General features: G+C 42.6%; 1 protein-coding gene and 1 long non-coding RNA gene across 12 annotated transcripts in view; one reads left to right on the forward strand and one right to left on the reverse strand.

Annotated features, from left to right (window-relative positions):
- Positions 1 to 18,323, forward strand: part of SHANK2 (SH3 and multiple ankyrin repeat domains 2) — a 690,873-nt gene that overhangs the window by 320,851 nt on the left and 351,699 nt on the right. For all 11 annotated transcript variants that reach the window (XM_075927697.1, XM_075927699.1, XM_075927698.1 and 8 more), the window contains one exon: positions 7,290 to 7,403. In XM_075927697.1, the coding sequence (XP_075783812.1) occupies positions 7,290 to 7,403 (114 nt within the window). The remainder of the gene's footprint in view (positions 1 to 7,289; positions 7,404 to 18,323) is intronic.
- The window catches only part of LOC142829168 (uncharacterized), a 139,876-nt gene that overhangs the window by 88,658 nt on the left and 32,895 nt on the right, over positions 1 to 18,323 (reverse strand). The window lies entirely within an intron of this gene.

Consider the following 18,323-nt stretch of genomic DNA (forward strand, 5'->3'; position numbering starts at 1 on the left):
TGCGATTTAAATAATTGCGGCTTCATTTAAATTTAAATGGCTGCCCCACTCTGCCGATCAGCTGTTTGTTGGCAGATCGGGGCAGTCTGGACGCTCCCCTGTCGACATGAAAGCCCTTTATCGACCTCCCCGGTAAACCTCATCCTACGAGGCATAATAGGGAGGTCGATAAAGGGCTTTCAGGTCAGCACAGGAGCGTCCAGACTAGCGCGCTGAGCTGACAAACAGCTGATCAGCTGTTTGTCGGCTCAGCGTGGCAGCCATTTAAATTTAAATGAAGCCGTGATTATTTAAATCGCGGCTTAATTTCCCTCTGCCGATCAGCCTAATCTACATGGCTCCATCAATGGAGCCATGTAGTTTAGACACATCCTAGATGTTTAAACAAGAGTTTACTTTCTTCGCTGCTTTGATTTATCTTACGGGAGAGTAATCACCAATTTTGGGTTATAAAGTACATTCCCTGCCATGCATGAGTTTGATTATTCATATCACTTACTGCAGTGTAAATCAAGTTCTGGGTTAAATCTGCTCCATTTCTCAGTAGTTTTTCCTGTATTTGGTATTATTAGTTGTGACCAACAAAGGCATGGTTACAAAAGGTGGTAGCTCAGAGGCAGATCTCTGCCTCTGTGCTGTTAATTTAGGGTGCGTCTATGCAGCACCCTAAACTCAAAATAAGATATGCAATTTGCACTACACAAATTGCGTATCTTATTTTGAAACAGCTTGTTTTGAAATTTGGCGGGTCTACATAGCTCCAAATTTCAAAATAATGTACTATTTTGAGCTGTCCCTTATCCTTCATGCAGGGTATGTCTAGACTACATGGCTCCGTCGATGGAGTCATGTAGATTAGTTTACTAGACATAGGAAAATGAAGCGGCGATTTAAATAAATAATTGCTGCTTCATTTACATCAAAATGGCTGCCGTGCTGTGCCAATCAGCTGTTTGGTGGCACAGTGCAGTAGTCTGGACGCTCTGCAGTCGACAAGGGAAGTCCTTGTCAACCACCCCGGTAAACCTCATTCCATGAGGCTTCCCTTGTCGACCGCGGAGCGTCCAGACTACCGTGCTCTGCCACCAAATAGCTGATCGGCACAGTGCGGCAGCCATTTTTATGTAAATGAAATGGCGATTATTTAAATTGCCACTTCATTTTCCTATGTCTAGAAACCTAATCTACATGTCTCCATCATCGGAGCCGTGTAGTCTGGATATACCCACAATGAGGTTTACTGAGATGGCGAAATAGCATGCCCATTATTTAGAAAAATATTTCAAAATAACGGGTGGCTTGTGTAGAGACGGGGTAGCTATTTCGGGATACCAGAGGCACCCTGAAATAGCTGTGCAGTGTAGATGTACCCTTAGTCACAGAATATTGAATTTTGCTTGTTGTAGGAATTGTAAACACAATTTACACAACTGGGAAAAGATAGCTCAACTGGGAAAGATAGATTTGTGTGCATATATATGCACATACTGTAACTACTTCCAAAAGCAAATGGGATATTTCAGCAACATAAATAGTTCTGGGGCTTTTTTTCTTCATGAGTGGTCCACACATTTATACTGAGTTTCTTCTGTTAATGTCTTTAAAACACAAGACTAGCTTTGTATTTTTTTTCCTTTTAAAACACAGATCTAGGATTGTTAATGCACACAAAATATCGATGGCTTTCAGGAAGCTTTTAAAAATGCATTGAAATTCTGTCAGGTCTCTTATTGTATATAGCCTGAGTAAAAGTTCATACATATTCATCGTCATCAGTGGGAGGTAAGAGCACTCAGTCAGATGAGGGCCCCAAATCCAGGATCCAGCAACCACTTATATACATGTAGGACTGCCCATGTGTATAAGTGAAGTCATGCAGGATTTTGGATTTAAGTTTATAAATTACTATGTTTTAGGTATAATATTTGAAATATGCATTTTGTAAGGTCTATTCAAGGAACCACTGAACCACATTAAAATTAGTTGGGGGCTGCACACAAAAACAACAAAAATAAAATAAAACCCCAAACCCTCACTGACGTGGTCCCTGACTGAGAAAGAGAGGCATTCCCCACGTTGCCCTCACACACCAGAGCCTAGAGGGACCCAGGCTACTAGATTTGTGAGCTCCAGCACCACATTGGGTGGCAGGGGGACTAGAGCACCAGCACGGATTCCCCACCTCTGGTCTATACATATAAACTCTAAAACAAATAGAATTGTCAGAAGAGAAACATTTTCCTGTTAAGTATTTTACAGACATTAATAGGGATTATCAGAAATAGATACTATTGCATTACTCCTTTAAATCGAGGTAAACATTAATACCATCTTTAATTATATACAGGCATTCTCAAGTGTGACAACTAGATTTGCTGTTAGTATTAAAGAAGACATATTTCCTGCCATGCATGGGTTTGATTATCCATATCACTTAACTTGATTGATACAGCTTGAAATTCAAATCTAATGAAGTAGGGATGTAAAATCCCATTTAATTGGTTAACCAGTTAACCATGATGTTTAACCGGTTAACTGATTAAAGGGAGGGTTGGAGGGCGGGTGGAGGGAGGGCTGCTCCAGCCCAGCCAGAGCAGCCCCTGCTTGTGTGGGAACTGCTCCAGCTGTCCCAGGGCTGCTCCAGCTGGACAGGAGCACCCATATCCTTGGCAGGCCCATGGCAGGAGTTGCTCCCAGCCCCCCACTGGTTAACCAGAACCGGTAAACATCATCCATTGAGTGATGCTTACTGGTCAACTGGTTAACTTTTCACATCACTACACTGAAGTCAGTAGACTGGCACTTATGTAAAATGCAGTTGCAATAAGAACCAGATGCTCTTGTTTTAAAGCTTCATTATGTCTCACAAGGAGGGGTGTATGTGTGTGTGATCAAATTATTCTCTATTTTAAGTGTTTGGCATTAGTTTTTCTATTTATGTTTAAAATGCGTACACAACTCAATATTAATTTTCTTTTCTTTTTGGGGGGAATATCTCGAGCTTCTTATTATAAAGAGTTACTAAATGTTCTGTGATTTTTCTCAGCTTCTTTAAACATCTTATCTGGAAAAACATATTTTAGGGTTATTTTAATTATTGTTCATCATTTATTCTAAATGTTTGGTATTAGTATTGTATTTACATTGTTGTTCTGCAACCCTCTGTCCCAATTCTTGAGCAGTTTCTAATAAGAGAAATTTCAAGATGATCACCTATGCAAAGTAAATCTTTTCCTCTTATTAGAAGAAGGCCATTCACTTTCCATTGTCATTTTCTTCCACTGTGAAAATCAGCAAAGTATTTCAAAAGTTATCCACATTGTGTATACTAGATTTGGGATATGCAAGTATTCATTTTGTGCTCACACCATTAAATTCATATTGCTTGACCCAGATTCCAAGTTTCTGGTGTTAACTGTTAAATAAAGTATTGCACTCTTCAAATTGTTATGTCCATGGTTGCTCTGCATAAAGGTAGTGTGTATACCAGTGCACTCTCAATTGGACATTTTTGTCATCAGTGTCTATGTACCCTATACTTCATGTTCCAGAGGCAGATTTATAGCCACTTCCATTCCTTCTCAGCCACTTACAGCTTGAGCTGGAGTGACAGAGTCCAATACATACCTTATTCATCCCTTACCTTTGTTATTGTAGTGTGGGTTGTTTGGTTTGGTTAGCTTGTCCTTTTTGAGAGGGATCATTCCACTATTTTCAGTCAGATCCTAGTTTGGGCTTTGTCTGTAGACTCTTGTGTGTTATGCCAAAAATTCTGGGTTTCACACCTAGCCGGGTGTACCGCCTGTCCTTCCCCTTCAGTAACAGACATTCACTGATCTTCTCTGCTTTGGAGAGTTTCTCATCCCCTTTAAGTACAAGGTCTGTTCTGGCTTCAAACACAAATCCAGAATGCTGAGGGAGAACAGATTGAAACTGCTACTAATGGAGTGTTCCCTGAGACTGACAGGATCTGAGAGCCCCTCCAAACATTGGTGTCAACAGCTCAGAATGCTCTGGTGGCTGTGCCAGCCTTGGATCTGGTAAGCAAAAAATACATGGTGTGCTTTCAGACTCTTTTTTTAAATACTCTAATACAAAAGGCCCTATTTCCTAGAGAAGTAGCCCATGATGAGAGGAAAGTTCACCCTTAAAGCCAAGGAACAAGGAGGATGTGTATCTTAGTGTAGGTACTGCTGAGGCTCCTACCTCCTGTGGTATTAAGACTTTGGTACCATCTAAAAGACTTCCAGTTCCAAGAAGGCTACCAGCAAGTAACCCCCGGTGGCACCAGTGTTGGTACTGGAATTGAATAATTTAAAATGCATGGACTCGTTGGGAAACAAGGACTTCAAACATCCTCCTTAATATCCTCCTGGTGTCATGACAAGAAGTGCACAAATTGTTCATCATCCCCCATATTGCTCAACATACTTACTCCCAAGGAACAGTTCCCAGAGTTACCAGCATCATTCAGGTTCCTCTCCTGTACTGATTTTCATATTCTGGAAAAACAGAAATTGGCTCTGCTGAGAATTTTCCTGCAGGTACCAACAGTTGTTCTGGAGCCAGTGTAAGCTCTGGTGCTCGCATGCTATCTCATGAAGACTCAGCCCCCAGTACCAAAGTGATTACTGCTCTCTCCTCAGTCTCTGGTACTGACATAGACTCATAGATTTTAAGGTCAGAAGGGACCATTATGACCATCTAGTCTGACCCCCTGCACAGTGCAGGCCACAAAATCTGTAGCTACTTCACTAGACATAGGGAAAGATTCCACCAGCTTCCTTTTACAGCTTCCCTCCCTTAAGGCACATCCTGAGTATGAGACACTCCAGTAGACTTCTGATTTATCAACCCCGGCAGGATTTCCCTTAGGTCCTACCCCATTTGGTTATGCCTCATCAGATTTCTAGAATCCTTGGGTCCCCTATGGCAATCAGTTCTACATTGTAATGCTGTGCAAGAGGGTTCATGACCCTATTCCTCAAGAAGAGCTTCCAAAAGAGCAGGAGCTAGGAATAGAGGAATCACCACCAGTGTTCCCTCTAAGCCCTGCAGCTGTTTAATAACCCCTGCCCAGCTAGGGGCTCAGGACATGGGCATGGAGCTGCCGGGCGGGGGGAGAAGCATTTATCCTGCAGCAACTCCAGCAGCTTCCTGTCCTCAGTATGGACACACGTTTGAGTTCTTTAGTTAGTGCCGTAGTCATGTGGTGTGGTGTGGTATGTCATGACTGCAATCCTCTGGCCTGTCTTGAAAAGTATACAATATCTTAGAGGACCTTCCCTTCGAAAAATTAGACTCTTTCTGTTGTCAAAGAGTGATCCTTCCACTCTTTCAAATACAAGGCAATTTTACAAACTCTTGGCATCTGTATACCTGCCACAGATCAAAAACAGCTCAGCAATCTTCATCTATCCACTACCAAACCTCTACTGAGCCACACAGAAACAGGTCAGATTTCTTAAGATGGAGTCATCCTCCTAATGACATTGCTCAATGATTTCTTCTAAGTGATTGTATTTGACACATTGGTTGAGGGTTGCACCAACCTGAATCCTTTGTTGCACCAACCCACTCTCCATCAAAATTATGGAGTCTGCATCTCCCATTTTCCCTTTCCTAGAAGCTCATCATCTGACATATGAAACCTCGAGGTAATTTAAATTCCATCTTGTTCATCTCCATCCCTCTCACACCTCTTCAACACTCCTGGGACCTGTCTCACAGGGTCTTTTACAACACGTGCTGAATTCTCTCCTGTATTTCCTTGGAAAAGAGTTCTACTTTCTGGTTCCAAGAGAAAAGGAGGATGAAGACCCATTCTTGATTTCAGGATTTTAAACATCTTAGTCCTCAGCGCTGATAGTCCCACCTTGGGATCTAGGGGCCTGCTCCATTACCCTTGTCCACCAAGATACGTATTTTCATAGAGCTGTGCAGCTCTTCCACAGACACATCCCATGATTCATCATTGACACAAATCACTATCAGTAATGTGTCCTGACCGTTGCCCTTTCAACTGTCCTGAGGATCTTGACAAAAGTCCTGTTGGCCATTACAGTCCATCTTCATCAGATACGAGTAATTGTTTTCCATGTCTCAAAAACTGTCTCTTGTTCCTTTCTCAAGGTTTAGTTGACAACCAGTATGGCCCTATCCCTGTTCCACACTCTAGGCCTTCAAATCAGCATCAAACAATATGCTTTTACACCCGTACAATGGATAGAATCTGGACTTCACACTTGCCAGAGAGTACTTTCCTATGGACAAGTTTGCTTTAATGTCCAGCTTCATTTACACACTACTACTGAGCCCTCAAACCATAGCAAGGACGCGACTTCAACTCCTGGGGCAAATGGCAGCCTGTGAATTCAGAACTCCCCTTGCAAAGCTGTGCTCCAAGCATGATACAGATCTGTCTACGTCTAGAACAAGCGGTCCAAACTAGTGACAATACCTTGAATGGTTCTTTGTCCCTTGGCTGGAGAAGGATACTTAAAAGGTCTATGTGGGAGTTCAGTGCTTGCATCTCCCTCCTCCCGCCTCTCCACCACCCATAGGCGCACACACAAATACCAGCACTAACCTGCTCCCTGCTAGGTTAGGGCAATGTTTCTCAATCAGTGGTACGATTACCCTTATGGGTACTCTACAGAAGTCTGCGGGGTATGTCAGCACAAAAAAAATTCAGTTTTCTCCAAATTCCAGTTACGTTTTACAATGTTTTATTATTTTGTACTTTTTACATCCAAAAATTTCATCGCCCACCTGGTTACGATTAAGTTGTTGCAACAGTAGAAAAAAATTGTGTGCATCTGAAAACTGTAAGTACTGGGGGGGTACTTATAATTTTTTTTAAAAGGGGTACTTTATAAAAAAAATGGTTGAGAAACACTGGGTTAGGGCATCCATTTCCAAGAATTTTCAGCTCATGGCAAGTGAACCCTTGAGGTTATTAATCCTTCACATCAGTACTCTGGGTCTCAGAGTAGTTGGATGTGCTTACTGAAATTAATTATTCATAACATCAATATTGCAGAATACATAGGTATATTTTAAAAGTTCATAGTAAGACCCAGGGAACCATATGTGCACTTGAGCTCTGTCTGATTCTGTGAAAGTGTTTTGGGAAGCAGAATTAGACTTATTGTGCTGGGTTGATGTTCATCAGTGTTCTATGCATATCTGACTCATTGTTTAAACAATCTTAGCATTTACATTTATTCCAGAGGAGGGAAAGGGGTGAAAAGGCTAATGTTCCATTTGTCTTTCTCTTTTGTGTTTAGTTTTAAGCATTGGTGAAGGTGGATTCTGGGAAGGAAGCACCCGAGGACTTGTTGGATGGTTTCCGGCAGACTGTGTTGAAGAAGTGCAATGTAAACCAAATGAAATCAAACCAGGTAACCGAGTACAATTTATCAGTAATTTGCACAATAACAAATGAAAGTATCAAGTTGAGCACCAAGATGGCTTATATTGGAATATATTTTATGGCCTTATTGTGTAGCTGGAAACTGAGGAATTAAATAAGGCTGAAGCACTGGTTAGAGAAAATTAAAGATCAGTGGAGAGGTTTTTATTGATCAAACTTTCCTCGTCTTTGGCTAAGCAAACCTCTTTTCCAGAAAGCACTCTACTGCAAGGTACCAGCGTAGTGCGCCGAGACTAAACTATTATAGATAGTTTCAAGGCACTATGTTTTAGTTTTATATTCTAATACTGTGTGAAAAGTATCTCACCAGTTGGTTAAGCACTTAAAGGAAATTTGACTGTTGGCCTTCCTTATTGGGTTAGTGACAAAGTATGTGTTAAACTGCCATTTATTATAATAGTAAAAAAAATCTGTTCACTGTTTTGAGCCTTTAATACACTTTTGCAGATGCAGCTGTAATTAAGGATCTGAGGATCTTCTTCATAAAACCTAATTTGAAAGTGTTAGTGCTAGAACTAAAAAAGTCCAGAGGCAAGGTTAGGATTTGAGTGAGACCACTTTTTTAAAAAAGAATTCAAAAGCAAGGAGCACTGTATTTTTTAAAATGTAGTACCTTCTTTAAAAAAATAGTGGTTTGCATGTTTAAACACTGGTTAATCTTTTTGAAAATTAAAACCAGTGTTATTCTGTGGAATAATGTTTGGCAAGAAACTATGAATGTATTTAGATTCAGATTCTGCATGAGCAGACCTATGCCCATGATAATCCCAATGCAGGAGCAGAAACTTAATACTTTTGTTACAGTGTTCATCTTTAGCTTCTGTGTAATGATATTCTTTTGAGTGTCTCTCAGGGAAACTACACTTATGTTGCCCAAAGTCCACTTCAAACTGTTGCTGTACTGCTATTAACTGGCACCAGGAACTGAGTTCTCAATTTCTATGCACTAATTGTGCCATGAGTAAATAAAGACAACGTTATTTAACTACATTTCATGGTTTCGGGTATTATAGCATTAATTAATTAAAAATAAGTAGGCTACCATATTTATTTAAAGAATAATGCGCCTAATGGTCCATAGCTACTTTCCCACATGAACATGATATCTTCAGATTGAAAGCTTACTATGAACTACTGTATAACAAATTTCAGAATATATTAGGGTATGTCTACACTACCCCGCTAGTTCGAACTAGCGGGGTAATGTATGCATACCGCACTTGCTAATGAAGCCCGGGATTTGAATTTCCCGGGCTTCATTAGCATAAGCGGGGAGCCGCCATTTTTAAATCCCCGCTGCTTCGAACCCCGTGCAGCGCGGCTACACGGGGCTCGAACTAGGTAGTTCGGACTAAGTGCCTATTCCGAACTACCATTACTCCTCGTGAAACGAGGTGTACCGGTAATTCGGAATAGGCACCCTAGTCCGAACTACCTAGTTCGAGCCCCGTGTAGCCGCGCTGCACGGGGTTCGAAGCAGCGGGGATTTAAAAATGGCGGCTCCCCGCTTATGCTAATGAAGCCCGGGAAATTCAAATCCCGGGCTTCATTAGCAAGTGCGGTATGCATACATTACCCTCCTAGTTCGAACTAGGAGGGTAGTGTAGACATACCCTGAGGGATCTCTTGAGGTATGGACTGGCTACATGGAATTGTCTGAATGAGTTCTTGAAGCTGGTTATATCATTCATCTCTGAATTTAGAATTTCCTGAGGATGTAAAGATGTTATACGGTAAAACTCCATTAGTCCGGCATCCAATGCTCCGGGACTCCTGATGGTCCGGCACCATCAGGAACCCGGAAGTGCTGGGGCAGCCAGAAAGGCTTCCCCCATTCAGCTGCTGCTGAAACTGACCAGCAGCTGAATCGGGGAAGCCGGGAGCAGAGCAGCTGGGGTGCTGCTGGGTTGGTCTCGTAGCGCTGCCCCTCGGGGCTGCGGGACCAACCCGGCAGCACCCCAGCTGCTCTTGGGAACGCCTGGGGCAGATCAGCTGGAGTGCTGCTGGGTTGGTCCCGCAGCGCCAAAGGACGGTGCTGCGGGACCAACCCGGCAGGACCCCAGCTGCTCTGCCCCAGGGGTCCCCGATTCAGCCACTGCTGAAACAGATCAGTGGCTGATTCCAGGAAGCCCGGGGCAGAGCTGCCGGGACCAACCCGGCAGCACCCCAGCTGCTCTATTGCAGGCGTCCCCAATTCAGCTGCTGCTGAAACTGACCAGCAGCGGCTGAATCAGGGACGCCTGGGGCAGAGCCGGACTATCGTAAGGGGGGGATATGAGGGGTCGGGGGTGGCATCCCCTCCCACCCCACCCCAGACCCCTCATAGCCCCCCCTTCTGATAGTCCGGCATATCTGATAATCCGGCACCCCCTGGGTCCTAAAGGTGCCGGATTATCGGAAGTTTACTGTTGTAGTATTTTTTTATGTTATTCATAGAAAAAGTAAAATTTCACAGATGATGATAGTCTGTCTGTGCATAATTTGTGTTCAAGTATGATCTCCATCTAGACAGGATAAGTTTGAGAAGAAAACGCTGAGCAAGATTGTTGAAAAATTAACAAATGCTGAAAAACTGGGGGTAATTGTAAGATTACTGTGGGTACATCTAAACTGGTGGTAAACTGTAAGATTACTGTGGGCATGTCTAGACTGCAGAACTTTTCTGGGATACCTCTGGTATCCCGGGAAAGCTCTGCTGCCTCCAAAGAATGAGTCCACTTTTCCGAAAAAAATGTCAGAAAAGCAGGCATGTTTTTAAGGCATGTGAGCTCTTACTACCTTTAAAGTACGCTCTGCCTCCCCTGACACTGCCCCCCACATCACAGAGACTGGCTTTTAAGCCAGTTCCCCTCAGCATTGGCTCCTGGTTCTCCTCCCCTTGCTGCTCCTGATACAAAAGCAGCGGGGAGTGGGAAGTGACTAGTCAAGTAGTCGCTCAATTACTATGCTTATTGGGTAGTCGCTTACATCCCTATTAAGTCCTGTCTCATAACTGTGGACTCTGGCTCCAGCTAGTAGGTCTGCCCATGGCTGTGTTACCCTCACCTTGGCATTTTATACTGGCTAGTTTAAGTCCCTAACTCTCTCCATTTAGGCTACGTCTAGACTGGCATGATTTTCCGCAAATGCTTTTAACGGAAAAGTTTTCCGTTAAAAGCATTTGTGGAAAAGGGCATCTAGATTGGCATGGACGCTTTTCTGCAAAAGCATCCATGGCCAATCTAGATGCGCTTTTGTGCAAAAAAGCCCCAATCACCATTTTCGCGATCGGGGCTTTTTTGCGCAAAACAAATCTGAGCTGTCTACACTGGCCCTTTTGCGCAAACGCTTTTGCGCAAAAGGACTTTTGCCCGAGCGGGAGCAGCATAGTATTTCCGCAAGAAGCACTGATTTCTTACATGATAGTCAGTGTTCTTGCGGAAATTCAAGCGGCCAGTGTAGACAGCTGGCAAGTTTTTCCGGAAAAGCAGCTGCTTTTGCGGAAAAACTTGCCAGTCTAGACACAGCCGTATTGTATAGAGAGCCTAGGAGTCTAACTTGAGTCTGTGGACTCTGCTAAGCAAAAGGGCACCTAGACAGAGCATTAAAATGCTGATCATTTAAGTCCCCACTGTGGATCTAGCCTTAAGGCTCTAGTCTTGCAATTTGGTCTGTCTGGGTGAATCTGTATGCCCTTGAGGAACCTGCTGAAATCAGTGGGGCTCCATGTGGATTCAGGAGTTCATCCGCGAGTATGCAGTTGATTGTAAATTCATTCAGAGCAATTACTGTCTCTTTGTGTATCCTTGTGCACTGATGACATGACATAAGACTGGGTCATTGAATCCAATACCCTGTTATCACAGTTATATCAATCCTGTTCATAAATGTATGCAATGCCACCTTAAAATTAGTTAGATATTTTGCCCCTATTATTCCTATTGGGAGGCTGTTTGAGAACCTCACTTCTCTGATGGTTAAAATTTTCTGATTTCCAACCTAAATTTGTCAATGGCCAGTTTATACCCATTTGTACTTGTGCCAACACTGTCCTTTAACTTCAGTAGCTCTTGCCCTGCCCCGGGTGTGTTTATAAAGCACAATCATATCCTGCTATACTGACTGGTAGTAGTGTCTCTCATAAGGTAAGCTGCCATTAATTAGGAATATTAAAAAGCGGATAATTAAGTAACCTTGTACCCACTGAAAATCTTAGCAGTTGCATGGTTACACACTGTGGGCTCTGCAGCATGAAGCTTATACTGTAGTGCCTGCAGCTCAGCTTACTCTCCAAGAGTGGGGCTGGCAGCCAGTGCGTGCCAGGAGCCATATTCTGGCTGCTGGCCCTTCTCCTGCTGGCCCGCTTCTCTAAGTTTTATACTACAGAGCCTGCAACATAGGGTGGTAGCTGGCTCTTCAAGAGCTAGTGTGCTTTTAAGCTGCCTGGCCACATCAGCTTCTGCTTGCAGCCCAGCTCCTGGGAAGTCAGCTGCCACCTCATGCAGTTGCCTCTGATACGTGAGCTTATTGGCTACCTTAACAATTACATGCTGGCTCCCAGCCCCACTCATGGGGAGCCTGCTGCTGCCTTGCACTGCTGCCTCTGTATCAGTGGTTAGGGGCACTTGGCTGTATCAGGGGCAGCAGTGCGGGGCAGCAGTGAGTGGGGCCAGGAGCCAGCATTTAACTGTTATGGTAGTCGATACACTCTTGCTTATTGGTTAACCGTTTAAACGGTTATAGCATTACATCCCTACCATTAATATATATTATTCTCTTTGGGTATGGAAAATAATTTGATAAACATAACAGACAAATTTTCTATAATTGCCTAAGAACTTGTGCCCTCACATAATTATAGGGTTGAAAGAGACCTGCGGAGGTCATCCAAGTCATGTGTAAGTTTTGTAAGTAGTTTTGAAACACAGCTCTCCCTTTTGGACTCTGAATGAACAAATTATGTGTAATACTTCATTGTGTAAAATACTATATATTGTTCTTAGTACTGACTATGTAAAGTCATGAGGGTCCACCAGTGATGCATGAGAAAAATGTGATGTATTAGAACAGTATGATTTCTGAAGTATCGTAGAAATTGGAAGAAATTGATGACTTAATTATCATATGTAGTTATCTCCTTTCTCCAAATGAAACAAATGCAGTGTAAGTTGACTGCTAAACCAGCAGAAGCAAGTCAGTACTCCCTTAGAGTAAAAATGCAAACATCGGATAGGAAAATGTTAATAAGGATGGTGAAAATTTTACAGATTAACTTCTATATTCTGGCACTGTTTAAAGGACATTATCTAAGGAGTATCACAAACTTGCACAAGTTGTGAGAACTCACACCATAGACTGTGCAAAGTAACAGAGATTTTATTCCAGTTCTTTGCGGGGGGAGAGATCCTCAATGTCCCAAATTGCACTGCAGAATTCAGCATTCTTCCTTCACCCAACAGCATAATAACCGTTTTTTTCATAGAATTTCTATAAATGGGATTTCAGAATATTCCTCCAAGTATTCAGACTTCTCCACTAAATTTAGATAATCATTTTTAATAATAGCTTGTCACTGGTATGCCACAAATGAAAGAGAACTGATTTGTGGAAAAGCAAACTGCATTAAACATTACATTCTCAATAAAATTGTATGGGCAGATCTTCTTTGCCATGCTGTTATAAAATCTCTCTCCTAGAGACAACATATTCACACCTTGGGCAGCCGTATCACTACTGAGATCCTTCCATAGGAATGGACTAGAGAGTACAATTATTGTGAAACCACCAGGCCTGCCCATTACTGATTTTTTCGTTCTCTCTCATGTGCTACAATTCATCTGCCACAACACAAGAACTGTCCTCAGTGACTCTAGGCAGACCATAATATGGTTCTTCCCAGTTTCCCCCTCTCTGTGACATGGCCCATTGTTCTGGCAAGGGGCCCCAGAACAACTGGTCATGAAATTTATACCCGATCAAATTCATGAGGTGGTTAACCCCTTATAGAGCTATCAGTTCAGACTATCTGCACACTTAGGCTATGTCTAGACTGCAAGCCTCTTTCGAAAGAGGCTTTTTCGAAAGTTACTTTCGAAAAAGCCTCTTTCGAAAGAGAGCATCTAGACTGCACGCGGAACTTTCGAAAAAGCAAGCCGCTTTTTCGAAAGAAAGCAGCAAGTGAGTCTGGATGCTCTCTTTCTAAAAAGCCCTGTTTGCTTTCAAGAACGCCTTTTTTCGAAAGAGCACTTTCGAAAAAAGGCGTTCTTCCTTGTGAAATGAGGTTTACCGCCGTCGAAAGAAAAGCCGCGTTCTTTCGATTTAATTTTGAAAGAACGTGGCTGCAGTCTAGACGCAGGTGAAGTTTTTTCGAAAAAAGGCTACTTTTTTTGAAAAAACCCCTGAGTCTGGACACAGCCCAAGGCAAATATCATTTCATTGGTTACAAAAGAGTCATGTTTTTAAACTTTTCTTCACTATCAAGATGCTATCACTTCGTTATCAAGTGTTTGTAAATGAAAATTTAGATTTGTCTTTCTTCTTGTGACTCTTGGATCTAAGTGAAATCCAGCTCACTTAATTAGCCTCATTAACACAGATCCTACAATTGACAGGAATGGTAGAAAGAAGAGCAGCATAATAGAGACAGTGGATTTCAGGAAGGCAGATTTTAATAAACTAAGAGAGATGGTTGGAAAAATCTCATGGGAAGCAAGACTAAGAGGAAAAACAACTGAAGAGAGTTGGCAGTTTTTCAAAGGGACATTAATAAGGCCCCTAAAGCAAACTCTTCCACTGTGTAAGACAGATAGAAGATATGGCAGGAGAACATCTTGGATCAACCAGGAGATCATATATGATCTAAAAAACAAAAAGGAGTCGTATAAAAAGTGGAAACTAGGACAAATTACAAAGGATGAATATAAGCAAATAACACAAGTATGCAGTGGCAAGATAAGAAAGGCAAAGGCACAAAACAAGCTCAATCTAGCTAGAGATGTAAAAGGTAACAAAAAGACATTCTACAAATATATTAGAAGCAAGAGGAAAACCAAGGATAGGGTAGGCCCATTGCTCAGTGAAGAGGGAAAAACAATAACAGGAAGCTTGGAAATGACAGAGGTGCTCAATTACTTCTTTGTTTCTGTTTTTGTCAAGATTGATGGTGACGGGATGCCCAACAGAGTGAATGCTAGTGGAAATAGGGTAGATTTAAAAGTTAAAATTAAAAAAATAATTAAATATTACTTACACGCCTTCAGGTTACCAGGGCCTGATAAAATGCATCCTAGAATTCTCAAGGAACTGATAGAGGAGGTATCTGAGCCTTTAGCTATCATCTTTGAAAAGTCATGGAAATGGGGAGAGATTCCAGAAAACTGGAAAAGAGCAGATATAGTGTCCATCTATAAAAAGGGAAATAAAAACAACCCAGGAAACTACAGACCAGTCAGTTTACTTTCTGCGCCAGGAAAGATAAAATGGAGCAAATAATAAAGGAATTCATTTGCAAACAACTGGAAGGTAATAAGGTGATAGGTAACAGCCAGCATGGATTTGTAAAGAACAATTCATGTCAAACAAATCTGAAAGCTTCCTTTCATAAGATAAGAAGGCTTATGGATAAGGAAGAAGCAGTGGACATGGTACACCTAGATTTTTATAAAGCATTTGATACAGTCTCGCATAACCTTTTTATCAATAAACTAGCAAAATACAACCTAGATGGTGTTACTATAATGTGGGTACATAACTGGCTGGATAACCATTCTCAGAGAGTAATTATTAATGGTTCACAATCGTGCTGGAAAGTGGGGCTGCACAGAGGTCTGTTTTGGAACCAGTTCTGTACAATATCTTCATCAGTGCTTTAGATGATGGCTTAGAGCAGGGCTACTCAACATGCGTCCCATGGGCCACATGTGGCCCACAGCCCATTGGTTTGTGGCCCGCGGGTGGGAGCCAAAACAAAAAAGTAGTCAATATAATGGTGTTCTGTTAATATGTGTTTTCGTAGTTAAATTCCTGGACTGTCATTGCTAATTAAAAGTGCTGTTGTATGGATGGAAATTAGGTAAATATTGCATTTAATTAACATCAGCAGAACTGACTTAAATGGGGCCTGCTTGTTGTGTAGTCTTGCCTTAATCTTTGTATTCATGCCCATCAGTGTGAAAGAAGCTATTTGCATCTATATTTGGTATTTGCAACCACACTTAAGTTGCAGCCCTCGGCATGTGCTGTTACTATCATTGTGGCACCCGAGGCTTCCAAAGTTGAGTAGCCCTGGCATAGAGAGTATGATTATTAAGTTTGCAGATGATACCAAGCTTGGAAGGGTTGGAAGTATTTTGGAGCATAGGATCATAATTCAAAATGATCTGGACAAACTAGAGAAATATTCGGAGGTAAAAAAGATGAAGTTTAATAAGGACAAATGCAAAGTACTCTACTTGGGAAGGTACAATCAATTTCATTTATACAGAATGGGAAGTGACTGTCTAGAAAGGAGTACTGCAGAAAGGGATCTAGGGGTCATAATGGATCACAAGCTAAATATGAGTCAACAATGTGACACTGTTGCAGAAAAAGCAAACATGATTCTGGGATGCATTAACAGGAGTGTTGTGAGCAAGACACAAGAAATCATTCTTCCACTCTACTCTGCACTGATTAGACCTCAGTTGGAGTATTATGTCCAGTTCTGGGCACCATATTTCAAGTAAGATGTGGAAAAAATGGAGCAGATCCAAAGAAGAGCAACACAAATGGTTAAACATGACCTATGAGGGAAGACGGAAAGAACTAGGTTTGTTTAATTTGGAAATGAGAAGACTGAGAGGGGACATGATAGCAGTTTTCAAGTATTTATAAGGGAGTATTTCTACACTTCAGCATTATTTCAAAATATCTTATTTCAAAATAGTTATTTCAAAATATTTCAAAATAACGCGTCTACACACAAAATGCATTTTGAAATTGCATTTTGCTATTTTGAAATAGCACGTCTACTCTGAGTGGACTCTGAATCGCATTTAAGGCTGGCTGGAACCACTTCCAGCAGGGCACCAGGTCAGGACATATTGTGTGGGGCTGCTGCCTGAGGCTATCTGAGGTCTGTGCTTAAAGGGACCCCCCTGGACAGTCAGTTCTCAGGTTTCCCTGCTTGCTTGCCTACCTCGATGAAGGACAGCAAAGCATTTTGTTTCTGCATGCTTTGGTTGCCCTCACTTGGGACACCACAGCACTCTGCAACTTGAAGCCAGAGCTGCCCCTGGGCACTCTGGTGCTTCTCTTGGATGCGTTTCTGCGAGCCTGGCTGCACTTTCTGCATGCTGCCATCCGGGAGGTCCATCGGGGGGCTGTCAGTATCCAGGAGGCTCTGCAGGAGAACTTCTACCCTGAGGAGCACTAAGAGCCTTCCTGGTGTGCCCCTCTGGGGGCTTGTGCCTCATTCCTCCCTCACGTCCTTCAACTTACCCCACCCTTTCTGATGTCAAATAAAATACACATATTTTCATGAACACAAACTCTCTTTATTTAACAAAACTGGGGGGGAGGGAATGAAACTCTGGTGAGACTGGGGAAAGAAGGCGGGAGAGGGGAGAAGAGAGGGTAGGAGAGGGGAAGGAGAAACCTGGGAGAAGGTAGCTGGAAGGGAGAAGAAAGGGAAAGAAGAGGGAGGGGAAACTCAGGGCTCAGGGTTGGGGGTCTCACCAGACCAACTTGATTGTCATGCAAACCTGCTCCTGGGTTTGTATGTGGCATTTGGTGGCCAGGCTGGCAGCTATCCTGCCATAGACGGCCGCATTCCTCTGTTTAGTGTGGAGATCATGGACGTTGGGGGCATCCCCCCGAAACCTGAATAAGGTCCATGATCTCCACTGTGGACCAGGAAGGCACCCACCTTCTCTGGGCCCTGGCTAGCTCCTGAGAGCTGACAGACTGCTCCTGGGGAGCAGTGGAGGGCTGTCTGCCAGTGGCTTGCTGGCTCATGTTTTGGGGCCACTGGGTCTGGGGCAGTGACTGCTGGCTCTGGGCTGGCAGGCTTGGAGCTGGCACAGGCACTGTGGCCAGAGTCTACCCTTTTAAGGGCTCTGGGGAGCAGGGGACAGAGATAAGTATTCTTGGTTGAGGCTGGAGTGGCCACCAGGGCAACCTATTAAGGCTGGAGACCCCCTATTTCAAAATAAGTGTCTACACAGCACTTATTTCGAAATAGCTATTTTGAATTTGGCGTTATTCCTCGTAGAATGAGGTTTACCAAATTTGAAATAAGCACTCTGCTATTTCAAAGTTATTTTGAAATAATGGCTGTTATTTCGAAATAACTTTGCTGTGTAGACATACCCAGGGTGTTGCAAGGAGGAGGGAGAAAAATTGTTCTCCGTGGCCTCTTATGATAGGACAAGAAGCAATGGGCTTAAACTGCAGCAAGGGAGGTTTAGGTTGGATATTAGGAAAAACTTCCTAACTGTCAGGGTGGTTAAACACTGGAATAAATTGTCTAGGAAGGCTTTGGAATCTCCATCACTAGAGATATTTAAGAGCAGCTTGAATAGACATCTGTCAGGGATGATCAAGATGGTGCTTGGTCCAGCTGTGAGGGCAGGGGATTGGACGACAGATCTCTCGAAATCCAGTTCTAATATTCTACAATTTGTCTGCTTTTATAGATATATAAAATATAGATATATATGTCTTGCTTTCTGTTGTTTCCACTCCACTTCATCTGATGAAGTAGATTTTGCCCATGAAAGCTCATGATTCTATATATTTTGGTTAGACCTTAAGGGTATGTCTAGGCTATGGTTTTTTTCGAAAGGAGATATGCAAATTCTGTGCTAATTTGCATATCTCCTTTCGATCACTTTTTCAAAAGTAGGTTTTTCCAAAGTGAAAGTAGTCTGGA

This window comes from Pelodiscus sinensis, chromosome 4, assembly GCF_049634645.1.
Source record: "Pelodiscus sinensis isolate JC-2024 chromosome 4, ASM4963464v1, whole genome shotgun sequence".
Lineage (NCBI taxonomy): Eukaryota > Metazoa > Chordata > Testudines > Trionychidae > Pelodiscus > Pelodiscus sinensis.